The 23,441-nt window shown below is 22.5% G+C and overlaps 4 protein-coding genes across 12 annotated transcripts in view; 2 read left to right on the plus strand and 2 right to left on the minus strand.

Moving 5' to 3' along the window:
• Positions 1-498, minus strand: part of LOC102680225 (superoxide dismutase [Cu-Zn]-like) — a 2,176-nt gene extending 1,678 nt beyond the window's left edge. The window contains exon 1 of the mRNA XM_006623661.2: positions 269-498. The gene's annotated coding sequence lies outside the window, so the exon portion shown is untranslated. The remainder of the gene's footprint in view (positions 1-268) is intronic.
• A 2,003-nt stretch (positions 499-2,501) lies between these two features.
• LOC102672424 (WD repeat-containing protein 63-like) lies at positions 2,502-11,312 on the minus strand. Of its 4 annotated transcripts, none has more exons than XM_031514215.1 (13): positions 11,246-11,312; positions 9,251-9,453; positions 7,995-8,426; positions 7,232-7,552; positions 6,852-7,100; positions 6,627-6,782; positions 5,973-6,316; positions 5,073-5,395; positions 4,720-4,948; positions 4,032-4,332; positions 3,669-3,842; positions 3,252-3,575; positions 2,502-2,711 (listed from the first exon to the last, which is right to left on the minus strand). In XM_031514215.1, exons 3-13 carry the CDS (start codon positions 8,223-8,225, stop codon positions 2,511-2,513), a joined length of 2,853 nt encoding a protein of 950 aa, XP_031370075.1. In that variant the 5' UTR covers positions 8,226-8,426; positions 9,251-9,453; positions 11,246-11,312; the 3' UTR covers positions 2,502-2,510. The 4 variants fall into 4 exon arrangements, with proteins under 4 accessions (XP_031370075.1, XP_031370073.1, XP_031370076.1 ...); XM_031514213.1 differs by lacking the exon at positions 11,246-11,312 and adding an exon at positions 10,832-11,087; XM_031514216.1 differs by lacking the exon at positions 11,246-11,312 and having other exon boundaries at positions 9,251-9,330; positions 9,410-9,453.
• Positions 11,313-12,151: 839 nt separating this feature from the next.
• Positions 12,152-21,599, plus strand: LOC102681171 (neurexin-4). Of its 6 annotated transcripts, XM_031514212.1 has the most exons (12): positions 12,171-12,352; positions 12,834-12,926; positions 15,297-15,493; positions 16,879-17,020; positions 17,354-17,724; positions 17,849-18,187; positions 18,292-19,096; positions 19,166-19,471; positions 19,545-19,583; positions 19,815-20,441; positions 20,633-21,292; positions 21,347-21,598. In XM_031514212.1, exons 1-12 carry the CDS (start codon positions 12,289-12,291, stop codon positions 21,484-21,486), a joined length of 3,783 nt encoding a protein of 1,260 aa, XP_031370072.1. In that variant the 5' UTR covers positions 12,171-12,288; the 3' UTR covers positions 21,487-21,598. The 6 variants fall into 6 exon arrangements, with proteins under 6 accessions (XP_006623731.1, XP_031370072.1, XP_006623734.1 ...); XM_006623668.2 differs by lacking the exon at positions 15,297-15,493 and adding an exon at positions 16,040-16,236 and having other exon boundaries at positions 12,152-12,352; positions 20,633-21,599; XM_006623669.2 differs by having other exon boundaries at positions 12,289-12,352; positions 20,633-21,599.
• On the plus strand, positions 12,834-14,545 carry LOC102681046 (L-aminoadipate-semialdehyde dehydrogenase-phosphopantetheinyl transferase). The gene is made up of 2 exons (XM_006623667.2): positions 12,834-12,926; positions 13,449-14,545. The coding sequence occupies exon 2, from the start codon at positions 13,587-13,589 to the stop codon at positions 14,424-14,426; it is 840 nt and encodes a 279-aa protein (XP_006623730.1). The 5' UTR covers positions 12,834-12,926; positions 13,449-13,586; the 3' UTR covers positions 14,427-14,545.
• Positions 21,600-23,441: the final 1,842 nt, after the last annotated feature.

Raw genomic sequence — 23,441 nt, forward strand, 5'->3', positions numbered from 1 at the left:
AATAATCTTTTAAGTCAAATTTTGAAATAAAATTATTATAATTATATTAATTATATTAATATTAAAATTATATAAATTATATATTAATAATAAAATTATATAAAATTATTATAATTTTTTTTTATAAATTATAAAAATTGCAATAGTTATAAATCAAAAAAAAGTTTGCTATATGCACAGATGAAATAATGATTGAATCAAAAGTTATAGATAAATATTATGTCGTAAATAAAGAACTTGGAAAGTGAAAGGATTGAATATCGCGTACACGTTCTTGAAGTCATAGGTATTGACTAAGTGACTGGATGTAAGTTAAAATGTTCATATAAAAAGAGATGATTCTGTTAAACATATCCCCACTCATTATTTCTTCAATGAACACCTGCTTTAAGAACGACCATGAATCATTAAATCATATATTATTGAGCAAAACTACAAAAGCAATCGTTAAAGACGATAAAAAATTTTAAATCTAGATTGATAAGAACATTTATTATCCATATTTGAGGTTATCAATAGAAACTGGTTGAACTTGTATCTTTGAATTAAATGTTAAAAAAAATATATGTTGTTAATATCGTGACATCGTAGAAGTAGAATCAGAAATAATTTTTCAAAATAAAGTAATAATAAATATTTAAATATATGAATATATTTTTTTATATTTATCTATTACGAATATTATTACAAGTATAGGAAAAAATACAAATATGGGATATTCGTTTTATCTTTTAATATAAAAAAACCTCAGAATAGTAATAAATAAAAAATCAAAAGTTTGAGGAATTTTATATAATATATGTTACATAAACATAAATATTATAGACTTTACACTTTTAATTTTACTTTTATAAATAAAAACAAAATCCGATTAAATATAATTTCATATGTAATAGTAATAGTATGAGACATTATTACTATTGAAAAGAGTATTGTTACTATTGAAAGAAATAAATCATGAAAAGTTAAAGTTTTAATAAAAAGTTTTTATTAATGTACAAACATAATAAATAATAGACATCAAATATAATAAAATAATCACAATTAAACGAACAATTTATCTTGTTTTGTAATAACTGCATATGTAAATTCTGAATCTTATACAATCACTCATAATTAATATGATGGCACAATATATAACTATATAACTTATCTTTAATATCTTTATATAACTTTATAACTTATTTTTAAAATCTTCAAAAAATTTTAATTATATTGCTATTATTAGTCAAATATCTCATATTTCAATTTATCATTTCATTTTCTCTTATTTTATTTTTTTATTATAAATAAAGATATGAATATTTTAAATCTTCATTAATATATGAAAACTATGATTATTATAGTATATATTTATAGTATATATATTATTATAGTATAACTTACCTTTTTTATTTTAAAAATCATAAAATAAATTAAAGTAAATTTCACTTTAATAAGTGCGCGTAAAAACTTTTTATTACAATCGAAATATAAAATGTCCATTAAACAAAAGAAAGGTAGCTATTAATAACAATTGCCTATAGAAGAGAATATTTTATTCGATACATATATATATGTATACGAAGTACAATCATTGTCAAAATTATCAATATAGATCAATATAGATCACTTTGATATCTCGTATTTCTATTCTATTTCAACTTGTATCTTTTTTTCTATTTAATTGTTTAAAATCTTTTCGAAATTCGACACTTTTTTTCTTTGATATTTTTTTGATATAAGAACATGATTTATAAATTCAATATGTTGAGCAATATTATAGGAGATATACAGAATTGTTAGACAAATTTAAAAATTAAGCAACGATTATTCGAGATATAAATTGAATATCCGTGAAAAAATTTTCTAAATAATTTTCATTTAATTATAAATTCCAAAAGAAAAAAAAAGTAAGATTAATATGTATATTCAAATAATATTAAAATCAATTATTATTATTATTATTAAGATAAGAATAATTACAACATAAATTGTTCTCTTTTGTCTGCTTTAATTTTTTTTATTTAAAATATCAAATATTTTAAATATTTGCGAAACAGTGATTGTTAACTGACTTATATGAACGTGAATTATCTTATTTATTTATGTAATAATATTTCGTGCAATTAAATTTATAATTAAAAATTTATAATATTTTCTTTTTATTTTTTTTTAATTAAAGTTTAATAATTTCTCATAACATATTAAATTTAACTTCTATATTAATTTCATATAATTGAAACTTATTAAACTGATTTAATTAAAAATTTCATTAATTTTTTTTTTATAATTATTAAATAATTATCATTATTTTTTTATTATGATAATTAAATTAAATACAATTATTTTTAATGTATAAAGTATTTATACGTATTTAAATTTAATTTAATTATTTAAGAGAATATGTAAACACATAAATTTTTATTTTTAATATTTTTTTTAATAATTTAACTATGATTGAATAAAAAATTAATAAAATTTTACTAGAACACATCATTTTATTAAAACAAATATTTGCTTGTTGAATTTTATATTCTTATATCTGCTGCAATTTTTTTGCTCAATTTGGTAGCCAGTGTATCACGAAATCTTTTTCCTTTTCTTAAAATTTGTTTCCAATTAAACGTATAAGTGAATGGTTTCTTTTGTAACTCAGCCATTATTGTAGCTTGTGTTTCCTTAAAATGATTAATGATTTCTTCGTTTGGATCAACTCGAACTTGAATGTCCTTAGAATTCATTAAAAAAAAAAAAATTGTGAATGAAAATTAATTTAAAATTTTATTTAAAATCATTGAATTATTTGATGATACTTAAAAAGTAAAAAATAAATAAAAAATAAATCGAAAATATAAATTAATTTTTTTCATATAAAATTATTTCCGAATAATTTTAAATATTCTTAGAGTATATGTACATTTAAATTTAATATTCGATTATCATACATGAATGTATCAGTTATACAATAATTATATTTTTATTCATGCTTTTTTTAATTTTTTTTATTATAATTTATAAAATAGAAATAATTATTTTTTTTCAAAAATTTTCTTTCGATTATTATAAAAAATTATTGTAAAAGTTATTGAAAATCTTCTTTCTATTAAAATATATTGTATTTTGCTAACTTAATTTATAGATAAAATTTATAGATAAAAATATAATGAAAATTGAAATACTTTATATTTTCGACTTATTTTTTTTTCATGTAACTTCAATGAAATCCAGATTATATATATGTGTAATTTTTTTCTTTTATATACCATTACTTCTTGTTCAAGTATAGTATCTTCTACAGTGATTAAATCTCTCTCAATTTCTTTTGGTGGTAAGATAGGTTTGATCTCTGGGGGAGGACCTGCAGGGAAGAAAAGATTCTTGGTATGCTCGAAAATATCTTCTTGCATTTTTAATGTCTCCTGTAATCGTTTCTTTTTCCTTTGTGCTTCCTGTCGTAATTTTAGTATGGGTTCACGTTGCCTTTCAAGATCATCTTTTTTTAAGCCTTTCTTTTCCAAAAGTACTTCTTGCATATGCTTCAATTCTCTTGCTTTCCATTTTTCGCGCGCATCTTCAATCATTTCCCATCTTTTCTAAGAATTAATTAATTAATTTAATTAATATAATAATTTTTTTCAGTCATTTCTTTTTTTTTATTAATGTTAATTTATTAAAATGAAATGTACCAATGTTTTTTTTACAGGCTCTAGAGTAGTTTCGGGTTCCATTGTTTTAACGGCAATTCTTTTCTCTTCTTCCTCTTGCTTTTTTTTTTCTGCTTCCTGTGCTAATCTTTTCTCTTCAATATCTATATAATTTGCTTGAAACCATTTCTCTCTCCATTCTTTACAATTTTGTGCCTAATATTTATTAAAGTAATTTTTCATAATTAATCTATATATATGAGAAAGAATTTTTTATTGAAAAATTAAAAAAAAAATTTTTTTTTAATATAAATAAATTATTATAAAAAAATATTAGAAATTATTAATTATTAATATTATTATTAATGAAATTTATTTAAAGATAATATAAGAAAATAAATTTACTCTTGCGACTTGATGCTGAATGAAATTTATCATCCACTCCATATCACTTAAATCTACTTTCAAAAAATCACCAGGAGATAGGAACATTCTTAGGATACCATTGAAATCGCAAAATCCTATGCATTGTGGATCCAATCTTAAATCGTGAGGATATATTCCCGTAATTATGTGACCTGATAAACTCTGGGTAACACACGGGCTATCTGTTTTCACTTGGAAATCCCATAATTCAACAGTACCATCTGTTCTTGTTAAAATTAATACCGTGGGACGATAACTACCCCATGAAACAGCAGTAAGTCTATATAAAAAATAGATATATTTCGATATAAAAAATATATAATAAAAAATATATATATATAAATAAACAATTTAGAAAAAATATGATTAATATAATAAAAAAAAATAATTTCTTAAAAATAATAATAATTTTAGAGTAATATAATAAGACTGTTTTAATTATATTTATTACTTTTTGTTTTGTCTAAAATAAATATGCTTATATATAAGCTTTAATTAGAATTTAAAATAAAGTATATTAATTACTTTTAAGTTAAATTTTGAATAATAAGTTATTAGAATGTAAATATAAAAATAAAAGATACAATTTTTATATTATTAATTAAATTTTAATAACAAGAGAAAGAAAGAAAAAGATTTTTAAATATTAAAAATATCTGTGAAATACCCAATATCTAACTTCTTCCACATTACTGGTAAACCAAAATTTTCTTTCCAAACGGCATATATTTTTCCACCTATAGTGGCAATCCAATTTGCATCTTGTCTATTCCTAACAGCATGTGTTACAGGACCATCATGTATTTTATTATACCAAATCCAACGACATATTTCAGTATTAATAGTTAAATCCGTAGTAAAATCATATCCTTCCCATGTGACACAACCAAAATCACCTAATGATAAAATCTTATAATCAATAAAAAGACTTTTTGATTTGACTTGTTTGATTTTCAATAAATCAAATATTTGATTGGATAGGATAATTTATTTCTTTCCTAAATACTTTTTTTTGTATACCTTCAACAGTACCAATATATATATTTCTTTCCATTTCAAAATCAGGCTTTTCGATTATATTTTTATAAAATCTTCGAATAGTTATATCCTCTGTAGGTGGAATAACATCTATACGTTCTTTCTCAAATTTTGGTACATAAATAGTCATAGTAGTAATCACTACTTTTCGACTTTCGTTCGGATGTTGAATCACCAAAATGTAATGAGGCTTGAAAATACGATCCAATATTTTGTACGGAGATATAGATTCCACTAATGCTTCTGGTCTTTTCACTTTTGCTTCTTTTCTTTTTCGAGTATCCTTCTTTTTTAATGCTATCCATCTTAAAATAAATAATAATTTGATTAATTTTCTGATTAATTTATATATAATATAATAAATATAAATTTAATTTCTGAATTTATAATAGATGAATATAATTAATAAATAATATTTTAATTATTAAATAATATAGAAGAAGAATTAGATAATTGTTTATTTATAATTTGTAATAATTTTGAAATTATGCAATATTTTAATCATTTATTGAAACTAATCTATCATAGATATTTCATTATTTATATTCAGAATTTTTCTATTTTAATATAAAAAATTATTATCTATTTACATTTATATTTGGCTTTGAATTTAATTATTATAACAAAAAGATAAAATTATGTAATTTCAATATGCATTACAAAAATATTTGTATATTATATAATAAATAATGACATTTGATAAATATATTTAACTTTGGAGAAATTTTTTGTTTATCATAATTTTCTTTCTCTAGATTTTTTAACATTCCTATCATTAATAGTAATAGTAATAAAATATTTGTTATAAACTTAAATTAAATTGTTTACTAATATAAGTAATATAAGTAATATAAAAAGAATTTATTTAAAAAAAAGACTAACTTTTCATCTAATTTTAAATTCCAAAAAGCGATCGTACCATCCTGGCTCGCGGTAAGAAATTGTGACGATAAATCATCAATACTCGCATCTTTAGGTAATGATGTAATTCTGCCACTCGAATCTATACTGTTATATGGTGGAATCCATGCAATTTGGGTCACAGCCGCTTTCTGACTCTCCTTTAATGAAGACATCGCAGTTGGTCTGATTAAGGAAATTTTAAGCGCTTCTTGCATCCACGTGATCAAACTTTTTATCATGATTTTATGTCTTATTTGAGCTGCGGTGTGCACAATTACTGTTTCTACTGCTTCGATTTTTCCAGGAATATGCCATATTACGACCTATCAATTTTTAAATATCTTTTAATTATTTCGTATATAAAAACTGATATTTAAACAATTTTTGAGCAAATGAGAATTTAATTTTCCTGCTATTTATATTTTTATGAAAAAAAAAAAAAATCAAGATGAATTTACATTAATTGAAGAAGAAAGTTTTAAATATTACATAGAATAATAAAATTATATCTTAACAATTTTTTTTCTCGATAAAATTATTGCATTTATTATTATTATTTTTTTTAATATGACACTCTGAATTTATTGTCCGTAATGAATATTTTTATTAGTTTTTTAGATTTTTAATACTTAATTGGCCATTCGCACAACCACCGACGACCAAATTTCCATCCAATGGACTCACAGTCACGGATGTTACTTCTCTTGGACATTCAAGCACTAATTTTGGCATCAAAGAATCGTTGAAAGACCATACGAGAGCGTAATTATTATCATAGGCTTTAATAATCTGCAATGAAAATTTTAATTATGATTTGAAAGAAAAAAAATTTTTATTTCTCTGTTTTAAATTATTCACTTCTTCATCCGATTTAGGACCAATTAAATGTTGGCTCTTTGCGAAGCTTGTATAAGCAGTAAACATTATTCCAGTCCAGAATGGATGCCAGGTAAGATCATTAATAACTTTATTAACCACGTGTTTCTCATCATGGAAACTTAAATATTCTTTATAGGTTATAGGTATAGGACATTGAGTATCTCTTATATTTTTCACCAAATCTTCATAGTCATTACAATAAATATCCCAAGTAGCATTTACCAATAACTAGAATGTAATATTAAATATTAATTATTAAAACCTTACTAGAGAATGTAGTAAAGTTGAATGATTGTAATTAACCATATATATTATAATATTTAATTAATGTTTTCACGTTAAAATATATATAAACTAACTTGATCACATATATAATCGGTGAAATAACGAAGAAAAAGTTTCAAAGATTCTTGTTCTTCCGGGGTAAATTTTTTAATATCTGGACGTTGATATGTATATTCATATTGGACCCAACGATTTATGGGTACCGAAAGTTCTGTTTGAATTTTTACAGTTCGATATTCTGGAGTAATTTGAGTTTCATTGTATAATAATTTACGTGGAATATTTTCGAAGATTTGACGATAAGGAAGGAGCTCAATATATCCATCTCTAACGTCATCCACTTTTCTATCTTCGAAGTGTATTGGTGCATTCAGTACGTCCGCAGTACTTACTAACTAAAGTAAATCATTAATGAAATATTTTATTATTATATTTATTAATTATATCTAATTATACAGCAAAAAATATAGATAATAATGTAAAAAATAAAATAAAATATGAACAAATATATAATCACATAATAATTTAAAGAAATACACAATTAAGAATTTTATTATTTTTTATTATAATTTTTACGTATAAAAATATAAATGTCATTGAATATAAAAATTACACTAATAAAAAAACAATAAAAAAAAATTATATTCAGGATTCTGAAATTAATAGATATTTCAGATGTAAAATTATTTTTCATATATTTTTTGAAATTTTTTGAAAATTAAAAATTAATGCAGTTTTGCAAAATGAAATTTCTTTTTCAATTCTTCTATTTTTTGTGTAACAAAGATATACTATTGCATTTTCATCTGTTTCTGTATTTTATTGACTATTTTTTACCTCAATTTCCAAAAGCGGTCTAGTATTCTTAACGATCATTGAATCAATTTCCACACTGCTAGTTAATTCTTTCCATTTTCCAATTGGTTTGTACACAGCAGTTCTCACGCGATTCTCATGATCTTCTCTCTCCTTTTGAATATATTCGACTATCGCATCACGACCTTCTTCGGTCAGACATATGTAGAATTGACCTTCTTCGGTTAGCGATGGGACGTAACCAATTAACATTTTCGAGTTTGGAAACTTGTATATCTCATCTTTTACGGGTAAAAAATCACTGCTCTCTTCATGAAGATCTATATTGTCTTCAATGATCTTTTTCCTGACATATACCCAAGGATATTCAGTACTGACATTTTCTCCTATGACACAACCAACTATTTTTTGTGTAATTGGTGATAAATTAATTCTTGCTATGCCTGGAATACCCTAAGACAGAAAATTTATGATTTGATAAATCAATTTTTATTTTACAATTACAAATATTACAATTAAATTATTAAATTACAATTAAACAAATAATTATACATGTATATAATATATATATAATATATATAATATTATATATATATATATATAATATTATAACATATATTATAACAAATAACATGTTTAAAACAATTGATTTGATTAATCTTTTTATATCTATAGAATATCTATAGAACTAAAAGCATTTTTAATATAAAAGAACAAATTATTTTATGTAAGACAGTGTTTCTCTTTTTTATATATATCATATGCCATCTCAATGTTTCAAAGATTTTTATATTCTTTTTAACGGAATAATCAATTGTTTTTCAACTATTGGTAATAAAATAATGAATTCAATATTAATTTTTAATTATCTTTTTGATATATGATATAGATGTATATATTTGGAAAATACTTAAAATTTTAAAATCTTAAAATTTTAAATCCAAAAACTACGAAGATATCCCTAAAATCTAACATTTTAAATCTATTCCAACTATATTCCAAAAATTACATTATAATCAATAATTACATTAAACAATTTTGTTAAACAACTATGTTTAACAAAAGTGCTTTTTAACATTAATAATATAAATAAAATATTTTAAAATAAAAAAAATTCATAAAAAAATTTTCAATTATCATTAGAAGACTCAAGTTATGTTAAACTGGCATGTTATGAATTAATGTAAATAAATAGATTTTAATATGCAAATCATAACAGGTTTGAATAAGAATAATTAAAAATTTGATAATATCATATTGTTATATAAGTAATTTACCAATGTTGTAGAATAACGAATTTCTTTCAATGGCTCTCGTATAAAATCTTTTGAAGCAAGTTGCAAAATTTCTTCGGCTCCTATACCAGAAGCGGAAAAAGAATCTAATTCATAAATTGTTTTTTGCCTTTCTTTAATTGTACTTGTATCTATGCGTACCGATTCTTTTGCTTCTTTTTCCCAATCTACGACTTCAGGAATATCTTTAAATAAAATAAATGATTTTTATAATAGTTTATCTGTTGTAATTTTTTGTAATAAATTGATTGAAATAAATCTATTAATATCAAAAATAAAAAAATAAAAAAAGTATAATTAATATAGATATTATGAGGTTAATAATATTTCGTGAAATTGTTTATAATTAATTAAAATATTCATTGCTAATTAATTTTTTATTATATATAATAATATATATATAATTAATATATATAATATTATTATATATAATATATAATTAATATATATAATATTATTATATATAATATATAATTAATATATATAATATTATTATATATAATATATAATATATAATATAAATAAGTTAATCAGACCTTTCAATATAAAATTAATTTTTACCATTGATGAACATTCGATGTCATAAATTTCTTTATTGAATATAATTAAAAAGATCGATTCAAAAATACATTAATTTAAGTTCATCAACATAATTATTACTAATATTAATTAATAGAAATCAATTCATTACGCAAACGAAGTATAAATTTTCAATTTCATTTCAATTCATTTAATATTGAAAAGAGTTATTCTCGACTCTCCGATTAATTTATGTTTTTTATTCAAACATAAAAATAACAAATATGTATTTTTTGTATAATCTTACCAAATGTTTTTATTTTTTTCGTATCTATAAAATAATATCTATTAATATTAGTTGTTAATGTTAGTCTATTAATTAATATGTTGAAAACTTCAATTAATATTCTCCTGAATCAATTTCCTTATTTACATTCAATGTAAATTTTTCTTGATAAGTATTATAAACTCTTAAAATCTTGGATCCTTTTTTTTTTTTTAATATTTTTTATCATTCATAAAGGATGAAAATAAAGAAAGATCATTCTACTTCCATTTCACTATCGTTATGTTCTATTTTGCTTCAACATTTAAAATTAAAATTAAAATTACTTAAATTGGTTATAACTTAATAAATAATCGATTTTTGTATAATATATATATATCGATTTTGTACTAAATTTTATGTTTATTTTCTTTTTAGAATTGTCTCTAGAATTGACTAAAAGTTTCATAAATATATTAACATCTTACATATAATATAATAGCAAATAGATAATTTTAATATAAAATCTATTTCTATATAAATAAATACATAAATATCTATAAATATTCAAATTTTTAAACTTATGATATATCTATATTATCAAAATTTTATTTTAGGAATTTTATTATTTTCGAATAATATAAATCGTATAAATATTTTTACGCATTAAAAATATTAAAAATCATTTTTAAGATCATAATTTTAAATATGTTTTCTTAAGAAAACGATATATTTTAATATATAATTAGCTTTAATTTTATAACGAAATAGAAACCAACATTTTTCTTCTTCTTCTTCTTCTTCCCTCTTTTCAGGTTTCGATACATATTCATAATCTTCATGTTCTACATAATCATTATTGTAAATATCTTCTACTGATGCTGGTTCTTGTATTTCAATCGAATATCTATCTTCTTCTTCAGATTGTTTATCATATTCATTTTGTATAGATTTGTTATTTTGATTAGATTGTTCATTTTTTTCTTTTTTTTCGTTCTGTCTTTCAAATTCGTCAGCCATTTTAATTAATAATTATAAACATAATAGAAAAATGATATTAATGACATTAAATTATTTTCAAATGTTCATTTTTTTTCTATATTCATATTCATTTCATATTCGTTTTATGTTTATATATATATATATATATTCATTTTTTCAAAATAGTGAATATATCTATTTCTATATCTTACCTTATTGGTTAGAAAATTACAAAGAATCTTTGAATTTTAACCTCTTTTCTTAAAATTTGTCACTTTTAAATTTCTCACATTTATTTATTAAAGCTAATTTAATTTATATCTAATATTAAAATCAATGATTTATATTAATATTAATTAAACTATTCAGAAAAAGAAATTATTAAAAAATATCTCTCTTTCTCTCTCTCTTTATTTAGAAAGATTTTACGAAAATTTAAATTGAATTACAGATGTTTAATGAATTACAGATGTTTAATGAATTACAGATGATATTCTAATTGAATTAATTCTATCAAATTTAAAAAATTGTTAGTGACATCGAAAAATATTGTATAAAAATTAAATAATTTTGAATTGTTTTATATTTTTGTACTTCATTTATATTAATAACCAACAGAGGTCGACACAAGTATACAAATCAAAACGGATAAAGCAAAAAGCACAGCAATTAACTAATGATTTATTAATGATCTAATAATATATTTTAACAATGTTTTTAATTATATAAAACTTTTGTTTCTTATTATGTTATAATTCATATCATAAATATATATTTATGATGTTATCGATCATTAATAACTTTCTCCATTATTTTTAAATCTTAAATATAATATGTAATACAAATATATAAAAAAAAAAACAAATTCTATAAATATTTTTTTTTAAAATCTTAATGAAAGTTTTAATTTATAAGAATAATGAAAAATTTAATATATCATAAAATTAAGATAGAATTTTGCTATATATATTTTAAATTGTATAAATTTTATATAAATTTAACTTACATTAAATTATATTAATGTAAAAATTATTTTGTTTAAATTTTAATTGAAATATATTCAATAAGTCACTTTAAATAACTAATATAGTATAGTTGAATATATATGTGTGACTATATGTAAGTAAAGCTTTTCGTAGTAGTGTACCTACGTAAGAGTAATACAAGAATACAAGAGAATCAGTAACAGTTTCAACGACGCGTCTTGCTTAGGAATATATTGTCGTATGTTGCTCTCTAAAAGGGCAATGATACGATGAATACTATTAAGTGTTTTGTATTCGTGTTCGCAATTATATATAATTCATTTACTTTTGCATGTAAGTAAAACTTATTATTAATAATTTAAAATTTTTTTTCGGAAAAGAAAAAATTTTCATGATGATTCAATGAAGCCAAGCCCATTTTACAACATGGCGCAGTAGAATTTAACAGACTTGCTGATAAATGAATATATTTTAGCTTCTAATTTATCTAATATGTGAATCCGTATGCAATTTAAAAATTAAAATTCTACAAAATCAGTACATTATAATTATATATTAATTGCTTTATAATGTTTATTAAATATATGTTAATAAATAAGCATGATACAATTATTAAACATATATAATGAATATATTAAACATATATTCATTACATAAAATAAAATTCTTTAATTGTATTATTAAATCGATAAATGTCTTTTGTAAAACAAAACAAAAATATTGTATTGAATTTACAATTACTGAAGAATTTTATTGATATTAATAATGTGTATGTAAATTATATTATTAATTTCATTGTGATTTTTTTTATTAGATGATGAATGTAATGAACCACTTTTGGACAGAGCTCACTTAACGGCCACTACTTCATTACCTAACAGAGGTCCAAAAAATGCCAGGCTCAATGGTAAAATTTCTTTTATTTTTTCATAGAATATATTGCACTTTTTTTTAAAATACTTATTCAATGTTTCTTATATTATTTTCTTGTATAAATATATTTGATATACAGTAGTTTGTTGCTTGCTATGTTATATTTTGAAGAAATATGTAATTAAGTATATATGTTATTAAGATTGCTTTTTTTATTTTTATTTATAATTAAATTTAACAACAATATAAATAAAATATTATATATAAATATATTAATATATAAAATATTTTAATAAAAAACTTCAGTTAAAGAAATATTATTCTCATCAACACCCACATTTCTCAGTCAATTAAAAGAATTTTAGGTCTAAATTATATAAATTGAACTCACTGACTCATTGCATAGTTATTCTGTACATCTAATTTCTTCTTAAGCAATAAATATTTATTTCTCAAACAATTAATTTATAAATTAAATTAATAAATAAATAAAAGTAAATATTGTTACTCATTAAAAAAAAAAAAAATAATAGAATTTCTTATCTATTTGCTTCAGGTGGATGCTAAAGAGTAGCCTGGTTTTTTAAAAGACAAGATCCTTAAAAAAGCAGTGCTTTAACAAAAAGAAGTAAATAACAATTTCTGGAACATTAATTTATTAACAGATCAAAGTTAAAAGTTAATATTAGAAAACATGTTTCAAAGTATTCGATGGGCTTTCAATTGGAAGGAATGGAATCCTAATGAGAAGGACTTTACTTATGCTATTTCTTGTATACAATTAGAAGAGAAAGAAAGATTAGGCAAATTTGTATTTCGCAAAGATGTTAGGGCTTCTCTTGTAGGTAGATTAATGATGAGAAAATTTGTTAACGAATATGGACATATTCCATATTCCAATATAATATTTGTAAGAGATGCAAATAATAAGCCTATTTTAAAAAATATTTCTTCAAATTTAAGTTTTAATGTATCTCATCAGGGTAATTATACAGTTTTAGCAGGTGAAACAAGGAATGTAAAATTAGGAATAGATGTAATGAAATTTGAATATACTGGTGGTAAACAGTTATCTGAATTTTTCCGTATAATGAATCGAAATTTTTCATCTTCAGAATGGAAAGAGATAAAAAATTTGTCTTTAGACGAATCTGAACAAATCGATATGTTTTGTAGACATTGGGCATTAAAAGAAAGCTATGTGAAGGCTTTAGGCATCGGTATTGTAAGTGATCTTAGAACATTTTCATTTGAAACCAATTCAGAATTATTTGAAAATTCTATAACAATCGATACAGCTTTATACATAAATGGTATAAAACAAGATTGGTTGTTTGAGGAAACATTGTTAAATTCACATCATTGTGTAGCTGTAGCATTACAAGAAAATGGAAAAGCGCCAAAATCACAAAAGAAAACATTTGACATTATAAGCAATGATAAACTCTTAGTAAGCACTGTTCCATTGTTTCCACAAGATCTTGAATATACACAAAAATATTTTGAAAAAAAAGAAAATTCGAAACTTACTTAACTTAAACTTAGATTTTGTATATTTTTTTTATGAGTATATTTATATATATGAAATAAAGATGTACAGATATAACATTTTTATTTTAGTTAGTGAGTCTCTAATAAAGATAGTTAGAAATATGTGTGCAAATTTTATTTTACCTTTTTATAGGATAGTTAATATTGTTATAATTGTAATTTTTAATTTTGTATATGAAGAAAAATTTTTAATTTAAGTTAGTATTAAATTATTCTCTACATTAAATAGAAAATCTTTTTAAATGTATTAAAAAAATATTGATTAACTAAATATTTTATTGTTCATTATCATTACAAAATATATTAGTACTAAATATATATAATTGGCATGATATGGGCAGACAATGTGTTAATTAAAGTTTTACTTTAATAAAATTTTAATATAATTTTCCGATTAAATATATATGTATAAATTCAATTTATAACAAAACATAAAAAAAAATATAATTTTTTATTTATTTATTTTATATACATATATAAACCTATTATATTTAATTTCTTTTCTGCTTTTGGGAAAGGTAATTTTTTATAAATAACATTGTATTTCTTCAACTTACATATGCATTTTTTAAAAAAATATTGCTTGTAATTATTTTATTTATTCTAAAAAACTTTTAAAAATATAACATAAATATTAAATATATTATACTATATACTATACTATACTATATATATTACTTATATATCTTCATAAATAGATTTAATATTATTTTACTTATATTATAAATATTTTAAATTCATTACAAAATAATTGTAGTAGTATTTAATTCTCTGGTAGTTCTATCTTGTTAAGTATGACTGCTTTCTTAAGTTCATTTTTGAGTTGCATGCATGCATATATATTGTGGCATAGGCGGAAGCGCATGGACAGCTAGCAGTTCAGACTTTGGTCAGTACTTTATCATCGACTTGGGTCAAATAATGAACATCACAGCTGTGGCGACCCAAGGTCGAGCAGTACAAAATGAGTATGTTATGGAATATGTTATCAGTTATGGCACAAATGGCTTGGACTACGTTGAATTCAAAGAAGAAGATGGTAATATTAAGGTAAACTGATCCTATATAACATTTGAATCAGTGTCTGCTAAGCAGAGCCATAATCCATGAACAAATTTGTTAAAAAGGTATTTAGTAACTAACAATAATTATATTTAAAAACTAATCATATTAACATATTAACAATTTATTGCACTATGATAATGCAAAATGATTGGAATTTCAGTGTTATTATATTAGTTAAGTTTTTTGTAAGCATGAATAAATTATGAATGAGATTTTGTAATATTTTTAAGTAAGATGCTGCTTGGCATGTTTAATGTATACTGTTAGAATGCATATTTATTTATAGAAATAAATATATATTAGTTAAAATCTCATTATTTGATTTCTGAATTATGTAAATATGAAAATGAAAAAATTATAATGCTAGAAATATAAAGTATACATTTTAAGATATAAAATAAAAGATAATCATTATTTTACCATTTTTGAATGATTTATTAACACTTTTCTTCTTCTATTTACTTGCTTTGCTTCTACTTTTCTCTTCTACTCTTCTACTTTTACACATGGATATGGGGCTGGGCTTTACAGGAGGTTCTACATGGTCACCAGAACTTAGCAGTTATGATCAACATCTTACTGTGGAACTGGGAGACAGATATGAGATACGCAGCATTGCTACACGAGGTCGTGCTCATACTAATGAGTATATAACAGAGTATATTGTCCAATATTCTGATGATGGACAAGCCTGGGCCAGTTATGAAAGTCAAGATGGTGTAGATGAGGTATAAGATAATAAGAGATTAATAGAAATACTGATTATAATATGAAACAAAACTTTTCTGTACAATATATATTAATGTTCTTTTTATTTTTAATAAAAAGCAAAAGAATAATTTTTATTCTAAAATTATATATTTTGCTATGTCATTATTTATTTTTAATATTTATTATAATTTTTTAAAAATAAAAAAAATATTTAGATTTTAGAATATTTAGATTTTTTAAATTTATGATAAATAGTCAAGAAGTAATATGAATTCAAAAATTATCTTTGTACATATAAATTTCATTTATTTTCCAATGTTTTAAACATTGTATAACAACAATTATTTTAATAATTTATTATTATTATTACTTTACATCATATTTCTAATAGAGAATGTTAAATATTTGCTTTTATGCTTTTGCACTTATGATTAATAATGCTTTACTAACATATCTATATATACATAAAAGCATGCCAAGTATCTATTAATTTATGTTTAATTTACTTCCATTTATTTTCTGTGCATTACATTCAATGTTATACTTAAAATAAATATATATAACTAATTAACAATGTATTATTATTAATGCAAATTTAAAAATTTAATATATATTAAATAATTAATATATATTTAATACAATACAATTACTTTTTATAGATGTTTAAAGGTAATATAGATGGTGATACCATAAAACTTAACAAATTTGAAGTACCAATTATTGCACAATGGATTAGAATAAATCCTACTCGATGGCGGGATAGAATATCATTAAGATTAGAATTATATGGATGTGACTATGGTAAGTGAAAATAATAATATGAAATTTAAATATTGTTCAAAAATTTTTTGAGAAAATTATCTAAATTCATATAAAAATATTATTTCTAATATTGTTATATCATTTATCCATCTAAATATAAAAAACTTATTTGCAAATCAAAATATTTTTTAAAAATAGTTATGCTTTCAAATATAAAAATATAAAAATTATATTTCAAATATTATTTATTGATTTTATTAATTAATACTCTTCTGGAGAAAAAATAATTAAATTTCAATTCTATAAATCAATTTTATTATATGCATAAAATTCTTTTCATTAATTTCATTATAATTAATTTTTTCATTATAGTATCGGACATCCTTTCCTTCAATGGTTCATCTCTTTTACGATATGACTTATTAAGGGAACCAATAGAAACTGACAGACATTTTATACGTTTTCGATTTAAAACAAATAATGCGGATGGTATTTTAATGTATTCTCGTGGGACACAGGGAGATTATATAGCTTTACAATTAAAAGATAATAGAATGATATTAAATATAGATTTGGGATCTGGTATTATGACAAGTCTATCTGTTGGAAGTCTTCTTGATGATAATATGTGGCATGATGTTTTGATATCACGTAATAGAAAAAATATTTCATTCTCTGTAGATAGAGTATTAATTAAAGGAAGAATAAAAGGAGAGTTTCATAGACTGGATTTAAATAGAGCAGTATGTAATAATTTATAATTTATTATAAATTATATATTTAAATAATTTTTTTTATTTTATACGTTTAAATAATTTATATTTTCTATTAAGTGAATTTATAATATTAATTTAAAAACATTATTAGCTTTATATAGGTGGTGTACCTAACAAACAGGATGGATTAGTAGTCAATCAAAATTTTACTGGATGTATCGAAAATTTTTATCTTAATGCAACTAGTATTATTCATGATTTAAAGGATACAGAAATTACTGGTGAAAACCTTAGATATTATAAAGTGAATACGCTTTATAACTGTCCTGAACCTCCCATAATTCCTGTTACATTTTTAACTCATGGTTCATATGCTAGACTTAAAGGATACGAAGGAGTATCTTCTTTGAATGTTTCTCTTACTTTTCGAACATATGAAGACAAGGGTATTATTTTATATCATCAATTTACTTCTCCGGGTTATGTGAAGGTTTGTAAATATATTTTTGAAAAATAAGGATTTTTGTTTTCAGATATATATTAATAATATTAATAATATTTTATATATATTATATATATATCGTATATATTTAGCTATTTTTAGAAGATGGTAAACTGAAAATTGATATCCAAACAAAAGGAAATCCTCAAGTAATTTTAGACAATTTTGATGAAAAGTTTAATGATGGCAAATGGCATCAAGTTATTCTAACAATTTCGAAAAACAATCTTATCCTAAATGTCGATGGAACACCCATGCGAACCAGACGTATATTAGATATGGTTACGGGTCCTATTTATATGATTGGTGGTATGATAGGAATAGAAAGCAGTCGCGGTTTCGTTGGTTGTATGCGTATGATTAGTATCGATGGTAATTACAAATTACCAACTGATTGGAAAGAAGAGGAATATTGTTGCAAGAACGAAATTGTTTTCGATGCTTGTCAGATGATGGACCGTTGCAATCCGAATCCGTGCAAACATTTTGGCGTATGTCGACAAAATTCTGATGAATTCTTCTGTGATTGTGCCAATACAGGATATACAGGAGCAGTTTGTCACACTTCTTTAAATCCCCTTTCATGCGAGGCATATAAAAACATAAATTCAGTTAATCAACGAGCAGATATTAAAATAGATGTTGACGGAAGCGGTCCTTTGAAACCTTTTCCAGTTGTTTGTGAATTTTATACAGATGGACGTGTAAGAACAATTTTGCGACATAATAATGAACGCATGACACCTGTGGATGGATTTCAAGAACCAGGTAGTTTCGTTCAAGATATTATTTACGATGCGGACATGGATCAAATCGAAGCTCTTTTAAATCGATCTACTAATTGTAGGCAGAGAATTAGTTACGAATGTGTACATTCCAAGTTGTTTAATTCACCAGGTAATTATCTATTATTTAATAATTTTATGAATAATATACATGTAATATTTTATATTCATATAATTTTAGTACCACAAGGAGATTATTTCAAACCAAATTCATGGTGGGTCAGTAGAAATAATCAGAAAATGGATTATTGGGGAGGAGCTTTGCCAGGTTCACGTAAATGCGAATGTGGTATACTCGGAAATTGTGCAGATCCTACTAAGTGGTGTAATTGTGACTCTGATTTGGATGGTTTATTTGAAGATAGTGGAGATATTACAGAAAAAGAATATCTTCCAGTTAAACAATTGCGATTTGGTGATACTGGTACACCAGTTGATGATAAAGAAGGACGTTATACACTTGGACCACTTATTTGTGAAGGAGATGGTAAGTTAAGAATGTTTTCTTAATGTTATGCACATAAACGAGAATATTTAATTTATTTTAAATTGTTTATAAGGTCCTGATTTACCTTGGTTGACTACCAAGGTAAGATCAGGTAAGATATGATACCATTTAATATAGGTATATGATTATATTTAATACAGTTATATCACTTAAATATGTAAATTGTATTTTTGTAAGCACATTAAGTATTGTAGTATAATAGCAATTAGTATTTAATAATTATAGTTTTCTATTCACATTTGATCCTCGAATATGTGTCACTTGTATTTATTTTATCTGAATAATTTTTTATAAGATAATAAAATATTTCATTTTATTGTAGATTTGTTCAAAAATGTAGTAACATTCCGCATTGTTGATGCCACCATAAACTTACCAACTTTCGATATTGGTCATAGCGGTGATATTTATTTTGAATTTAAAACGACCATTGAAAATGCTGTTATAATTCACAGCAAGGGGCCCACAGATTACATAAAAATCTCTATAAATAGTGGAAATCAGATTCAGTTCCAGTATCTAGCGGGTAGTGGTCCACTTACTGTCAGTGTACAAACCTCATATAGATTAGCTGATAATCGATGGCATTCTGTATCGGTCGAAAGAAATCGTAAAGAAGCTAGAATTGTAGTGGATGGAGCATTAAAAAATGAAGTAAGAGAACCTCCGGGACCGGTACGAGCGCTTCATCTTACATCAGAATTTGTAGTTGGTGCTACGACAGATTATAGAGATGGTTACGTAGGATGTATTAGAGCGCTTCTTTTGAATGGACAGTTGCAAGATTTAAGAAGTTATACCCGTCAAAATTTATATGGAATTTCTGAAGGTTGCACGGGCAAATGTGAGAGTAATCCTTGTCTTAACAATGGTACATGTCATGAAAGATATGATGGATATTCTTGCGATTGTCGATGGACTGCATTTAAAGGTCCAATTTGTGCAGATGGTATGTTTCTTTTTTTTATTTTTATTATAAAAAATAAAAAAATTACAACAAACAATTAAAATTTTTTACTTTTTAAATTTTTATTTTTTAATTTTTAGAAATTATAATTGAATTATTTGACATATAATATTAATTATATAATATTAAAATCATAAAAATTATATTTTAAGTTTAAATTTGTTCTGTTACAGAAATTGGTGTCAATATGCGTCCAAGTTCGATAATAAAGTATGATTTTATGGGTAGCTGGCGATCTACAATTTCTGAAAAAATTAGAGTTGGTTTTACAACGACGAATCCTAAAGGTTTTCTACTTGGACTTTTTTCAAATATTTCTGGAGAATATATGACAATTATGGTTTCAAACAGTGGTCATTTACGCGTAGTTTTCGATTTTGGTTTTGAACGGCAAGAAGTAATTTTTCCTAATAAGCATTTTGGTTTGGGACAGTATCATGATGTTAGAGTGGGCAGAAAAAATTCAGGAGCGATACTTGTATTACAAGTCGATAATTATGAACCAAAAGAGTTTTCCTTTAACATTAAAACCTCGGCTGACGCACAATTTAATAATATTCAATATATGTATATTGGAAGAAACGAATCCATGACTGAAGGTTTTGCTGGTTGCATATCTAGAGTAGAATTTGACGATATTTACCCATTAAAGTTATTATTCCAAGAAGATGGACCTGGAAATGTTCGCTCTTTTGGCACTCCTCTTACTGAAGATTTTTGTGGTGTGGAACCGATTACACATCCACCTGATATCATAGAAACTCGTCCACCACCTCAAGTAGATGAAGAAAAAGTTCGAGCTGCTTACAACGAAACAGACACCGCAATTTTGGGAAGTGTATTAGCTGTCATTATTATAGCTTTAATTATAATGGCTGTACTTATAGGAAGATATATGTCGAGACATAAAGGCGAATATTTAACGCAAGAAGATAAGGGTGCTGAAATAGCATTGGATCCAGATTCAGCAGTAGTTCATTCTGCCACTGGACATCAAGTTCAAAAAAAGAAAGAATGGTTTATTTAAATATAAAGTTGAATATTGTGCTAGAATATATAGTAAATTATGCTTATAAGTGCACTTTGAAGTGTCATAAGGAAAGATTTTATAGAAAGAATAAAAAGAAACATCTCTCTACTGTTTCGATTTAATAATAACTGTATAAAATGATTTATGGAGACTGGTAAATTTAATTAGTTAACATAAACAAATTTTACAAATCTCTTATAATAATGAAAATACTGGACTGGAAAAAATCTTTGAAATTTTCCTTAAAAGATAAGGTAAAAATAAGGAATATTAAAACTGTGTTGTTTGTTTTATTTTTGTAATAGTACAATACATCATCACAGAAAATAATATAAAAATTATAATTATAATATAATTATGAATTCAAATATTGTGTTAAAAAATCTAATATGTAGAAATATTATTTATATATTTTAGAATATTTTATTTTTTTAAGTAGAAATTTTTATATTTAGATTAATTATATAAGATTTATCTTTAAATTTAAATCAATTATTTTTTTCTCATCGATTTTAATGACTTTGAAATATCGTGAAGGATATCATTTTGAATAACGTTTTCCTTTATAAGTAACTATTTATTTATATAAAGGAAAAAGTTATCCAAAATGATTTTATAACAATAATATCTTTTAAGTCATTAAAGATTATTAAAATCAATGAGGAAAAAGTATATTAATAGATTTATCTAAATTTATTTCATACATTTATTAGTATAAATCGTAGTATTGCTAGTAATAATAAAAAGTAAAGTAAAGAAATCGATTTAATTATATGACTATAATTATTTTAGGCTACAAGGTGCATAAATATTTATTATGTACATTTAAATTTAGATTGAACGGCAGGATATTATTATGTTAGATATTTGTTTGTTTACTTTTGATTATGTTAAAAATGAGAACAATTATTTATTTCTTTCTTATCTCTTTTCGTATATCACAATCTACTTAACATTAATTATAAAATTAATAAAAATTGATTTCAAAACGCATTTTTATATGATCTATTGATTATATTTTTTTTATTAATGATATGTACAAAAGAATTGTACATATAAAATATTTCTAAATTTTTAGAAACATTCTATTATATATATATAAAATACTTTTTTATTTTTTTCCATTAAATGTGTTCTCAGTATTATTTGTAATGCTTACCGTCCAAAGTGCATTTTAATTTTTTTTATATTTATTTTGTTTACATTTGTTTATTATGTATTACAGATATTTTATTTCTTGTATGAATTGTAATAATCCTGTATTGTAATTTAACATTAATTTAGTAACAATTAATATTCGAATATTTGTATAAGTGAGAATGTATATATATCATTTTTATACAAAGAAAATGTTTTATTGTAATAATATGCCAGTGTATATTTTATATACTACATTTAGCAGAACATGCTGCTCAATAAAGACAAGAAATTATAATTATGATTTTATAACAATCAGTCCTTGAAATAAAGCTAGTTAACCAATTAAAACATTATAATTTGTAACAAGATTAAAATTTTATAAAATTGCCATAAAAATTTTATTTTAAATTTTTATATAAGTCATAAAATAATTAAAAATTATAAAAAAATCCAATAATTCTGAAAACCATTAAATTTTTTTTCACATAGAATGTAAGGTATTTTAATTTGATGAAAGAAATATTTAAAATTTAACATAAATACATTGTATATAATAATAAAAAATTATATTTTTTAATTGAAATTATATATATATATATATATTTTCATATATATATATAGATGAAAAAAAAATTAAAAAATATACAGATTATATAATTAAAGAAATTTGGAATAATAAAAGTTAAAAAATAAAAGAACTTGAACAAATTCAATTCATCAATATTAATTGAATAACATTAATGAATATCCATTATGTGAATTTGTAATTTTAATACAATTTTTATATTTAAAATAGTTTTTTTTTTATAAAT

The sequence above is a fragment of the Apis dorsata genome, unplaced genomic scaffold (genome assembly GCF_000469605.1).
Source record: "Apis dorsata unplaced genomic scaffold, Apis dorsata 1.3 scaffold_930, whole genome shotgun sequence".
Classification (NCBI taxonomy): Eukaryota; Metazoa; Arthropoda; class Insecta; order Hymenoptera; family Apidae; genus Apis; species Apis dorsata.

Coding starts and splice junctions, on each gene's coding strand:
- LOC102672424 (XM_031514213.1), bottom strand. CDS start 11,072: ATGGCTGACGAATTTGAAAGACAGAACGAAAAAAAAGAAAAAAATGAA. Junction 6,317..6,626: donor GTGGTTGTGCGAATGGCCAA/TTAAGTATTAAA, acceptor AAAAATTGATAG/GTCGTAATATGGCATATTCC. Junction 4,333..4,719: donor TGGAAGAAGTTAGATATTGG/GTATTTCACAGA, acceptor TTTTTTATATAG/ACTTACTGCTGTTTCATGGG.
- LOC102681171 (XM_006623668.2), top strand. CDS start 12,289: ATGAATACTATTAAGTGTTTTGTATTCGTGTTCGCAATTATATATAAT. Junction 12,927..16,039: donor AAAAAATGCCAGGCTCAATG/GTAAAATTTCTT, acceptor TGGGCTTTACAG/GAGGTTCTACATGGTCACCA. Junction 19,097..19,165: donor CAAGTTGTTTAATTCACCAG/GTAATTATCTAT, acceptor ATATAATTTTAG/TACCACAAGGAGATTATTTC.
- LOC102681046 (XM_006623667.2), top strand. CDS start 13,587: ATGTTTCAAAGTATTCGATGGGCTTTCAATTGGAAGGAATGGAATCCT.